Source organism: Haliotis rubra, unplaced genomic scaffold (genome assembly GCF_003918875.1).
Source record: "Haliotis rubra isolate DU_JTF1 unplaced genomic scaffold, ASM391887v1 Scf347, whole genome shotgun sequence".
Taxonomy (NCBI): Eukaryota; Metazoa; Mollusca; class Gastropoda; order Lepetellida; family Haliotidae; genus Haliotis; species Haliotis rubra.
Window position 1 is genome coordinate 1,095,938 of NW_025767021.1, and position 12,567 is coordinate 1,108,504.

Genomic DNA, 12,567 nt, shown 5'->3' on the forward strand with positions numbered 1-12,567 from the left:
TATCACATGTATATTGAAAGTTACAAGGCATTCACAGTAACTAGAGGAAAACGTTTATATTGCAAAAATGCATGGACGTGGAGACACCAATCGTTGTATACATTGTACCCCATAAGTGGCGTTATAGATAAAAGGTAAATATATGTTTGTGGTTCAGTCCTAAAACTTATGAGAAATTTGTGGAATTTATGAAGAAATATGACAGGAATATACCCATCCGGCCCCTAAACAAATACATGAGTGCTTGTCATGTCTGCTGGACAGTCGTTTACCATAGATACCATAGATAATACATAGTTCATTATTGTGATATTGTTAGTGCATGCACAGACTGCAATTGTCAGGTAAAAGTGCATTTTGATGAAAGACTTTCAAACATGGTACGAAATTACAAACCCTATGTATTTAATAGTCTGTATTCGGGATACAAGAATTCAAAAGAATTAGTTTCACCTTTGTTATATAAACAGTACCTTTGCTACATTCCACATTTATGTATATAATTAGATTTAAAGTGCAGGTAGTGTAACGGCAGGATTCGTCCTCACCAATGATCACCATGGCAACCATGATGTCTTTAAGACATGTGGAAGACGCCTCAGTTCTTTCTTGTGCAAAAATGATGTCTGATGCAATTCTGACATCTCCATTATATTCCAGGCTTTTTTCAATGCACAATTTCCGTCCCTTACCTGATAGCGTCACTATCTGATAGTGATTTTTGAACACACGCTTATGATATGGTCGGAATCGTACAATGGACTGTGATCTCAGATTTCCTGTCATTATCGAAAGCGTTTCATCTCTTTTATATAGTAAATGCATGTTACATACCTATCTATACAGCAACGTCTGTAGCTTGTAATCACTGTAATCAGTGACGTGTAATTGACAACATAGGATGAAATACATCTTTAAAGAAATACGTTATGATGTTCGCAGGTAAGCAGAGTACTGTAGGACACCAAGGTCTGGTGCCTGTTTCCAGAATAAGTCCACATGTTGTAAGTTGTGTTAATTTAAGACTTGTCTCTGCGTAATAAGGGGAAAAGCTTGTCTTTCTTCTCTGATCCTCGGCCTCGTAAATGACGCCAAAATGAAAAACCATTGCCGACATAGAATGTATACTCGCTCACTAGATGATAAATCAATACGCATAGTCTAGTGACCTATTTCTTCTTGATGTCCTTGAGTTCAACGTCCGCCTCATCCATGTGTGAAACATCCTCTATTACCGTAGGTTCATTGCCGGAGTCCTCCTCAGGTGCCGGAGCTACAGCATTGCCTTTAGGTCGCCCGGATGTCCCTGGCTTCTCGTCTTTCTTTTCCTGAAATGACCAGCCGGGTACAATATTATAGAAAATGGTTCTTTCCTGCAAACGTGACAAAAATGAAAACAAGATTAGGGTTGAATAGAGCTGTGACGATATATCGTAGTATCGATAATCGTGATACTTTATCTGACGATAAATATATCGATATGTTTTTTCGTATCGTGATATGTATCGTTGACCTTAAAATTGTTAATTTTCACTAGATATTGACGGTTATGTCAAAATTTCTTGCTATTAAAATATGATTTTTTTTTTAAGGAAAATAACTAAAGAAAGCATATCGTGATATGCATCGAATCGAATCGTTACATTCCAAGATATCGCGATACGTATCGTATCGTGAAATTTCAGTATCGTCACACCTCTAGGGTTGAATGACTTTGCAGTCCCAGCTTTTGATTCATTATAATTCGGAGATCTATACTGGAAATGTGCCTGTCTGAAACCCCCTTCAACCACGAATCTCTGTCAAGACCTGTGACTCCTATCTCTGGCTGTCGATCAATGACCCAGCGATAGTGTACAAGTGAAAACTGATTGTATTTACAGTGATATTGCTAGAACATTAACCTTTAGCAAAATAATACGTCAGTCTTCTGTCCCTTGAGCATTCAGGTAGGGTCCGGTGTAGTGTGACTTAGTTGGTGCGTCGTGGATCTTTGAGATCATGTACTTATCGATATCATTAACCGATATACTAGTATGTATACGTATTCACATAGGTGATAACAAGTGCATTTGCTAACCAAAACTGGAGATGCTTAGGTCGTACTTTAACCTATGTTTTCCCCCCAACTGCACCTAATGTTAACTATTTAGTAAATGAATGATACTCGATGCTCTGAATTTTATCACCTAACTGAGTTTGATAGTTTAATTAACGTAGATATCACGCCCGTAACACCACGCTCATAAGCAATGCATTACTGATCCCTCAGTTCAGATAAAGTTTAATCCATGACTCAAAAGTAGACGCCAATATTTTCAGATAACGAGGGACGCATCCTTTAAATATATATTCAGGTACAGTTTTCACATAGGTCGAAACTACGTACAGGCACATTCCCTTGAGCGGGGCAGGCAGGAGCGCAGTTGATCTGTTTGATTATCGAATCGATGCAGTTATGTCTATTCTCATGATCGCATTAATACATTACTCACTCACTCCTGAGCGTCATAATACGACTCTGCTTACGACTCATACATGCACCTTGTGTGACCCCTACAAACATGTTCCCGTCATGTCCGTGGATTGTATCCGTTGAGTACCATCCGGGATTCGAACCCACACACCCAGAGTCAGGCACCTAATCGCCAGCACACAGTTAGCAGTCTAACCCACTCAGCTACCGCGGCTTTCACATTTGGCTGATCAGTGGCTGAACGGGTTAGGCGGCAGACTTGGGTGCTGGCGATTAGGTGCCTGACTCTGAGGGGGATGGGTTCGAATCCCGGATGGGTCTCACCAAACAATAGTTCTAGAATGTGTACTAAGAATGTGTAATCCCAAATAAAACATATATTACATTTGACCAGTTTCTAAATGGTATTATTTATTGATATCCGTAGATTTTCATTTTTGTTTGTTTTGCTCTTGTTCAACGCTGCACCAAGCACTATTCTAGCTATCTGGCTGCGGTCTGTTAATAATCGAGTCTGGGCCAGGCAATCCAATGCTCATCATTGATGGATTCCCTGTGCACCAGTGTTCCGGTCTGACACAGGGTCCGTTATCAGGTCGGGAACTTACAAGCGTTACCTTTTTGGTATTCTTTTTGTCGTCTTCGTCATCCAGATCCGATTCCTCCGAGGACTCTGGCTGTTTTTCTTCCTTCTTCACCAGCGAGTCTTTGATCCCTTTGCATGGAATGATGGCGTAGAAGCCATAGCGGAATTGCTTGTTGGTTGCCACGTATATCAGAGGGTTCCACAGGCCAGCCGACTTGGCCACCAGGGCGGGTATAGTCGCCATCAGCGGGGAGATCAGGGTAGGGTCGCCGAAGGCTGAGATGAAGGACACAACGGTGTAGGGCAGCCAGGACAGGAGAAATATAGCTGAAAGATGCAATTAACCTTTATTGCATATTTTGACATTCGTCTTATATGTTTTTAACACTTTTAAAGAAATAATATTTTTAGAACATATTGGCTTTGCTCTTAATATTATATGCACGGTTGTGTAGCCTTGTGATTTGGCCAATCATTTGGTTCCATTCCTCACATGGGTTCGATATGGCTTATCAGTATTGTAAAATGCCATGGTGCTAGAACCGAATTCGTATAAAATGGTTTTGAAATATGGCCTGTCCACGGACTGGCTGTCCAAAAAAAGTGATCAGCCCTGAACAAACACAGCCAGTCCCAAAAACTAAAACAATGAAGTAATAATAGAAAAGACGAAGTTCAAACCAAGTTAAGTTTATTTTTTCAAATATTTCCCAACCCAAAGGACTGCCTTACTTATTTAATAGACCGTCCTTCACAAAAATAGACCGTCACGTGAGACGGGCTATGTTTTTTCCACTGGACTATACGCAGCCTAAAAACACTTAGAGCGTAAAAACTCGATCAACAACAAAACATTCACATATTTCGAAAGATATTGTTGCTGCGCAACAAATGTCAGTGACAAAAAACAAATACTGTGGGCGTACTGACTTATACACCTAGTCCAGTTCTCGGTCGAAAGAAGTTTTTATTGTTCAGTTTAATGACTTGTTATTTTGACATTTAAGATCCACATCATCCGGCCGAATGAAACATGATGCCCGCATAGTCTACTAGCATTCATTCTAAGAGGCATAAACACCGGGAAGGTGTGCATACAGTTTTCATCCATACCCGATGTTCGTCACCAACAATCATCCCCACCCCAACCCACAGGCCCTTGTATCTTCGCGTGGATTAAAGAGTTAAAACAAACATATATATATAAATTTGAGATGACCCCCCAACTCAAGGGGAAATGCTTCAAAGTACAATACATTATGACATTATGACATAATGTATTGTACTGTGAAGCATTTCGAGTGGGGGGGTCATCTCAAAACAATATTTTTTTAATCTTTAATCCTCGCAAAGACACGAGGGACTGTGCCCCTACCCTGCACATTGACACAATGTTATGTCTGTCTGTGATATGCTAACACGACTCGTCAGTTTGCATTTAGCCAGGAATTCGAAAAACAACACGACTATGCCAGTAACATAATATATTAACATTCTTAAAAAACTCAAAATAAAATAAAATCATGATGTTAGGAGCTAGCAACCTCTGCCCTTACCCCAGCACTGTAAATGGACTTCGATCCATGTTATAAAAATTAGCGCTCATAACGCTCAGTCCCTGAGACGATCAACTAGTTCAAAGTATTAAGTAAGCAAGTAAGCAGTATTCACAAACAGGTTGTGCGACGACAACAGCATCTACATTGTATACAGATGAGTGAGTGAGTTTAGTTTTACACCGCACTCAACAATATTCCAGCAATATTCCAGCGGCGGGCTGTAAATAATCAAGTCTGGACCAGACAACCCAGTAAGCGACAGCATGAGCATCGATCTATGCAATTGGGATACAATAACATGTGTCAGCCAAGTCAGCGAGCCTGACCGCCCGATCCCGTTAGTCGCCTCTAACGACAAGCATGGGTTACCGAAGATCAATTCTAACCCGGATCTTCACGGGTTTATAAGAGATGTTCCAGGTCACAATCGGGCACCTTGAACTATAGTGACAGTTAAAGGGGCCATACCAAATGTTTAGTGACGGTCAGTTACAACCTTTGCATCTTGTCACGTGTCCTGAAACAGGTGAGCACCTATCGATGAATAATGTAAATTTAAAAAGTCTATTAATTCGAATCCACAGATAATGGATAGTTATGCTCATAGGAGTAATCCCACGAGAGGTAATTAAGTGCAATAATGATAGGGCTAACCTGATAATCACTGTTGGATATTGATAATGCAATATGCAGAATGTGCCCCTTTGGAATTCCGCTTAGAACAGGCAACATATGCTGGTCGTAGGAGGCGGCTTGGTTGATAGGAGAATTAAGAGCCATTGATGAAATGTCAACGTATCCTGGCAGTGAGTGAATATGGTTGTATGTTGCATTAAGCAATATTTCAGTAGCATCACGACAGGGGACACAATAAATGAGCACCTTTTACCCAGAGAATGTTCGACACCGCGAGCTTTAAGACTAGGTTACAACGCCACCCCGTGTATACTGACATAGGGGGGCATTGCTCAAGATCTCCAAAATTTCTACATGTTTGCGTGGTCTAGGCTTCATTATATTCAAACAAACAAACAAACAAACAAACAACGGAGTGGACACCAGAAATGGGCTTCACAAATTGTACCCATGTGGGGAATCGCGAACCCGGGTCTTTGGCGTGACGAGTGGACGCTTTGACCACTAGGCTACCCCACCGCCCCTACAAACAAAGGACAGGAGTACAGGTAAACAGATGCCAATTATCATTATATAAAACATCTGTGCATAATACTTAAATCGATTAATTTGATTGTTTTGTCTTCCACATTTGTGCAAACAACGAAACGGAAGCGATTATGGAAAAGCCTACACCTTCAACCTCATACAGAGAGAACATGACACCCTGTGTCCGCGACAGAAATGAGCATATCCTCCCAGTCCATTTGTAAGGTCTGGGTCACGTTGACTCAGTAAACATGACTTATTTTGTCATACAAACATAATGACTCGTCACAAATACACAGTTGCCGTTAAGAGGTTTCCACAGTTACCAATACGGAAGTGTTTAGTTTGTCACACGTTAGAATTGATCTTCAAGAAAATATTGTTCTCCGTCTTGTCGCACTCCTGAGAGGGTACGAAAGTCCCAAACTTTCAAAGTTAAATGTTTGCTTACCCGATTTTTAAACGTAATATATTTGTTCCTTTAACCTTCGGCTAAACTTGTCCTACAATCGCCAGAGGCTGAAGGGATGGTGTAAATCCAATTATAATTAGGGTCCATGCAGGTAGCAAAGGCACTGTAAGTCTCCATGGTCCCTAGTTTGGTGATCTACCTTCAGTTGTTGGCGATCTATAGCCCAATTTTACATAGTATTGTCCGGAAATAATTTTCTACTTTTAAAGATATATGCTAGCTAGTTTTAGCTCAATCTGTGATAATCTAGTGGTTTTACTGTCCTTCGTTGACAGGGTTTTATATATTATATGTATGTATTATAAATTTAGAACTAGTTTTAGTCACGATATGGCTGAAATATTGCCGATGTGACTTTAAATCTTAACTCACTCACTCACTCACTCCGTCTTGTCGCAAGGCTATTGTAGTCAGATGTTTACGATTAACAGAGTATACGTATAACTATCCCATCGGCTACTTCTCATCATCACCTCTTAGTATGCTCTGATAAACTCACACGTCAAGATCCGGGTAAGAATTGGTCTTCAGCTGACCTAATTGCGTAGATTGATGCCCATGCTGTTGATCACTGAATTGTCTGGTACAGACTCGATTATATTTACAGACCGCCGCCATATAGCTGGAATATTGCTGAGTGCGGCGTTAAACAATAACCAACCTCATACAGACGTTCTCCATGAAGATCCGGGTTAGACAAAAAATATTGGCTGATGATGCATGTCATAGCCTAGGTCGATGCTCTGGGTCATGGCATCATCTCCACTCGGCTATATTTTAAGACCGCCGTCATGTATAGCTGGAATAATGCTGAGTGCGACGTTGAACAAGAAAGAAACTGTTCATACAACATATCAAGCGAGAGGTGTGTGAAGCGGACGGACAATATCGTTCAGGGGCTCCTGTCATGATGCATCCTTTACTAAGCTTAACCGTCACTCCCATTCGTTAACATTGCACGAAGGTTACCTTAGTGACTTACGATCACCTTAGTGCTTTGTGAAAAGAGGCCCTGAACAATACCTGCGACGCTTCGGTGTAGATGCTGACACCGTAACAACCAAGTGATGATATCTTTCTGTGCAAAATTGATTGCTTGAGGTCCAGGATTCGTGTTTTACCTTAATAATATTCTATCACTCTAATGGTTCAAATAAGGTACTTTCCCACAGAAACATATTTGCCGAGGACACGTGTAAATTAATGTAAATGCCATACACGAACGCTTGGTACGACAAGACGAATCTGATCGCATTGCGTAATGAACTAATTGAAATGCATTATCGAGTCTTCAATTTTAATGAAACATAATCTCATTGGAATTCGTTTGACAGATTTGGGATAAAACTGCACCAAGCCATAAAAATGGGTGAGGAAAAGAGCCATAACGAGAGAGCGGGTTGGGTTGAACAACATTTTGAGTTTAATTTGGGAACGAAGCCCCAGGTGATGACAGAGACACGGCGCGAGTAGCCCACGCACACAGAACAAGCAAAATAACCGCTTTGAATATTTAAAATGTTGTCTTCGGAGAAAGATTAATTAATTAATTTGTCAAATCTAACACTTTTCAGTTTAATTTTTTTCAGATAAACCATTACCAGATGGGATAAATGGTCATGCGCTAGACGAATGCAGATAGCCTTGTATGCTTGAAACGAAGAAATTGAAACCCAAACGTCAACGCTGTGTTAAATGATACAAAGTCCTATTAGATGCTACTCAAGATACTTTACTTTAGGTGCTCGATCATATTACATATGTGAGCAACGTTTAAACCCACGTGTATTGGTATTGTGGGCATATTGTTAAAGGATGCGTATTCAATGGCTATTTACTGCAGAAATAAAGTCCTATTAAATCATTGTGTGTTAACAATTAAAACACATATATAGTGTTAACTTCTTTGAGTGGCATTTTAGAAGTTGGGAAGTACAATATAGAACAAGTTAAGCTTTATGGATGACAACTTCTTTTTATTCGTGAGTTGTAAATATATATATATATATATATATATATATATATATACATATACATATACATATATATATATATATATACTGAATGTAACAATGTAACAAAGAAAACAACATGATTAACATAATTGGCTAGGAAGTAAGCTGATGGAGCAAGAGAGTAGACAAAGGACCAGCGTAGAAGCCAATGATGTACAAATAATAATGAGATGTTTATACAGTAGAGTTTATACAGTAAATTGGGCTTGGTGGGTGAGTGCATCATAAGCCCAAAATGTGTCGTCTACAAAATAAACTGTGATTGTGGACAGAGCTACATAGTCGAAACGTTCCGACCCATCAACACCCGAGTAAAAGAACATCTGACCTCTGTTACCAATTCCGACAGCAAATCAGCCATCTCCGACCACATCACATCAAGCCCCAATCATCAAATAGAGTGGTCTGACATCACCATTCTCGCTAACAAGCAAACAGACTTCACTAAACGCAAGCTCACCGAAGCCATCCACATCAAAAGCCAAACGCCCACCATCAACCGAGACCAAGGATACTTCGTTCCATCCGCTTATGATGCACTCATCCACCAAGCCCAATCTACTGTATAAAGTCTGCTGTATAAACATCTCATTATTATTTGTACATCATTGGCTTCCACGCCTGTCCTTTGTCTACTCTCTGGCTTCATCAGCTTACTTCCTAGCCAATTATGTCAATTATGTTGTTTTCTTTGTTACATTGTTACATTCAGTATATATATATACTTCTCCCTCCTTCATGTTTCATTATGCTTGACAACGGTACAAGAATCTGTATCGAAACGTCGCACTCACGATTAAAAAGAAGTTGTTATCCATAAAGCTTGATCTATATCACATATAGCGTTACCAAGGATTACTCACAAACCATCGCTACACACGTCTTCAACATCTTCTTCTCTACTTTTAGTTTTTTCCTGGCGACTCGGCTCTTGGTGTCCCACACACTGTTCCTCGAGACGTTTCGCACCTGCCAAAATGGGATAGTTGAATTAATATATGTTTGCATTGTATCAATGTTGTTGGATCAGTCAGTAGTGTTTAAAGCGTTACTGTACTAACACATCAACAACACGTTTCAGAGTGCGACTGAGAGTACGTGCATGAAGTCATTGATTAATATTTTTGTCATATTTGTTTACTTCGTCATGCTTGGGTAATCTACCTTCAGTTGTTGGCGATCCTTAGTCTTTTTCATATTATATTGTCCTAATTTGAAATCCTAGTTTAGAGATATATGCTAGTTTTATTTCTTGTTGCTGTGATATACTAGTTGGTTTTACTGTACTTCGTCGGCACGTTTTTAAAATTTGCGCATTTATCATGAATTTATAACTATTTTAAGTCACGATATGGCTGAAATACTGCCGCTGTGACTATAAACTGTAACTCCCTCACTCACTCGTCATGCTTGGTTCAGTGATAATACAGAAATTGAAATAAAAAACCAACAAATTTGTAATTTACACAAAAAGGCCACACAAGATCACATGCTCCAAACAGAACTAACACAAATGTTGCAAAAAGCATGTGACTATTCAATCAGTGAGTGAGTGAGTGAGTAAATTAGTTGGCTTGATCAGTATTTCAGTTTATATTCGTCGTTTTAACTTAATGTCCGCCGCATTGCACATGTGATGGAGGTCTTGTAAGCTCACAGTTACTGGAATCCAGGGGCAAAACGATGTAATGCTCACAAATCTTGGAACTTAAGCAGAGCGAAAGTGAGATTTGTATTCCCGATCATCGGACTCTGGGACACATTCCAGCATCACAAAGGTCCCAAAATATTTTTAGTGGGAAATAAATTGTTATTAAATCTATCCGGGTCTATATCCGAATTCACAAAATAGTTGACAGTTGGACACAAAACTACAAAAAAGAGGCGCTCTATCTTAGCCCCTCACTTGCTAAGGTTCAGTTAAATATGTTTAAGTAACAGAGTTCAATGGCACATCGCTTTTAGCATTATTCATTTTATGTAATCTTTTGTTCGTGTGTAGAACATTATCGGCTGTCAAAATGAATCCATGAACAGCGTAAGTCACGAATACCCATGCACTGATATCAAGAGTGAGCCGATTAATGGAGATCGGGTGATTAGAATGTGTAAGCAGGATGATTGTGAAGCATCTACTTTGATCATTTGACCCTTGTCATACTTACCTACCACAGTAATACTAGTTTGTCATTTCATAATATAATTAATTTAGCCAATATACAGCCTAAAACCATTATCAGACAAATCCTATCATCTTCCTTTTATTTCAGTAGTATGCCACCGGTTGTAAGGGTGAAACAGTATTGCCTGGTTCAAAACAACAAAACTTTGTCAAATAAATGTTCGATGATACAAAATATACTCCAAGAAAACACCTTGCCAAAAAACTTTTCGGATATTTGTTTTAACCTTCGACGTTAAGACTCCAATCTGCCTTCTGTTTCTTGGCATCAACTTAAATAATTGCAGACCCACGAAGATCCGGGTTAGAATCGATTTTGAGCAGCCAATGCATATTGTACTTAACCCATACCTGTCAGTTTCAAACATTGTACGTATTATAGGAAACAGTGACGGAATTAGGTGGTCAGGCTCGCTGACTTTGTTGACACGTGTCATCATATCCTAAGTGCGTAGATCGATACTTGAAATGTCAATCACTGGGTTGTTTGGTCCACCCTCGGTTATTTACTGATCGCCTTCATATATCTCCAATATTGGAGTTCAGTTACCAACAATACTTACAGTAGCCGCGAAATGGAGCAAAATCACTGATGCGGGGTTACTCACTCAAGCAATACTTACAGCCATGTATACGTGGTAGTAGGAGAAGGACATCAAACAGACGGGAATTACAAGGCACGAAAAGAAGATGGTGATGATGTAGCTGGAGTAGAATGGGTCGTCACTCTGCCAGATCACACTACATGAGATCCCAATACCCTCAACGGTATATTCATTCCATCCCAAAATGGGAAATATTGCCCACAGGAAGCCAAGCACCCAACAGACACCAGTACATAGTAGGGCTACGTTCTGGGTAATCTTGGAGGCTGACAGTGGTTTGGATATTACAACATATCTGTCAAGTGCAATAGATGCCAAGAGGTACATTGATGCCAGGCCAAGGAAATACACCATAAATCCTTCAAAAACACACACATTGTGCCCGAATACCCATCCATGGTTGAAGGCAGCAGATGCTGATATAAAGGCCACCATCCCCATCAACATATCACAGAAGATTAAGTTCATGATGAAAGTGTTGGTCGGAGACCGTAGCTGCTTATGCTTTAAGAATATCAGAACGGCCATACCATTTCCAAAGAAGCTACAAAAGGCAAGTGAAAACTGTATAAAGCCAATGATGTCATAGCCAAATCCTGAGAAAGATACACTAGGTTCTGGTTCAGCTGTTGATGCTTCTGTTGGAACAGTCGTCGAATTGACTGTACCATTTATGGAAGTGGAGTTCATGGCAGTATGTAGTTCTGTGCAGATCAAAACTCAAGAGTGGTGACTGAAACACAACTACACCATCATTTGCTTTATATACAGTATTGAAGACTTGTCTGTTCGTGTTTGAAACTGTTTGCATGTCCTTACATTGTATACACAATATAAAGCGCAAATTAGACTTAATGTGTCATTAACGAAGTGTGGACAATCTCTGGGCATGAGGCAGATAGCCCATGTTTTATGATGATTGCTGCTTGTCCTTCACTGTTGATTTGAGTGGTCTGACATTGACTTTAATGCAAACGTGACCCCATCACAGCACAGGATCATCGGGAAATGCGTGATCATATGACGTTATCGTTACTGGTATTGTTCCCACGTGAAACACCGTGGAGCATTGTGAATTTGTAACAGTCTAATGATATGACCTTCAGTTTAAAACTCAGACATGCGTTATCTTGAACGCATGAAATTTACGTTTGTTACCCGTGAACATCCGGGTTAGAATTGGTCTTTAGCAACCCATGCTTGTCGCAAGAGGCGACTAACGGGATCGGGTGGTCAGGCTCGCTGACTTGGTTGACACATGTCATAGTATTCCAAATGCGTAGATCGATGATCATGCTGTTGATCACTGGATTGTCTAGTCCAGACACTTTTATTTACAGACCGACGCCATGTAGCTGTAATATTACAGAGTGCGGCCTTAAACAACAAAGAAATTTACAATTGTCTTACCATGGGTATGTTAACTACCCATTATATTAGGTAATAACATAAGGCATAATTGCATTTACGACATTGATGCGTTAAATGTGTCTTAAATATGAAGCTTG

General features: G+C 39.9%; 1 protein-coding gene across 1 annotated transcript; it reads right to left on the reverse strand.

Moving 5' to 3' along the window:
- Nucleotides 1-700: 700 nt before the first annotated feature.
- LOC124284855 (visual pigment-like receptor peropsin) lies at nt 701-11,751 on the reverse strand. The gene is made up of 4 exons (XM_046720973.1): nt 11,078-11,751; nt 9,136-9,241; nt 3,094-3,389; nt 701-1,328 (listed from the first exon to the last, which is right to left on the reverse strand). Exons 1-4 carry the CDS (start codon nt 11,747-11,749, stop codon nt 1,170-1,172), a joined length of 1,233 nt encoding a protein of 410 aa, XP_046576929.1. The 5' UTR covers nt 11,750-11,751; the 3' UTR covers nt 701-1,169.
- Between the last annotated feature and the right edge of the window lie 816 nt (nt 11,752-12,567).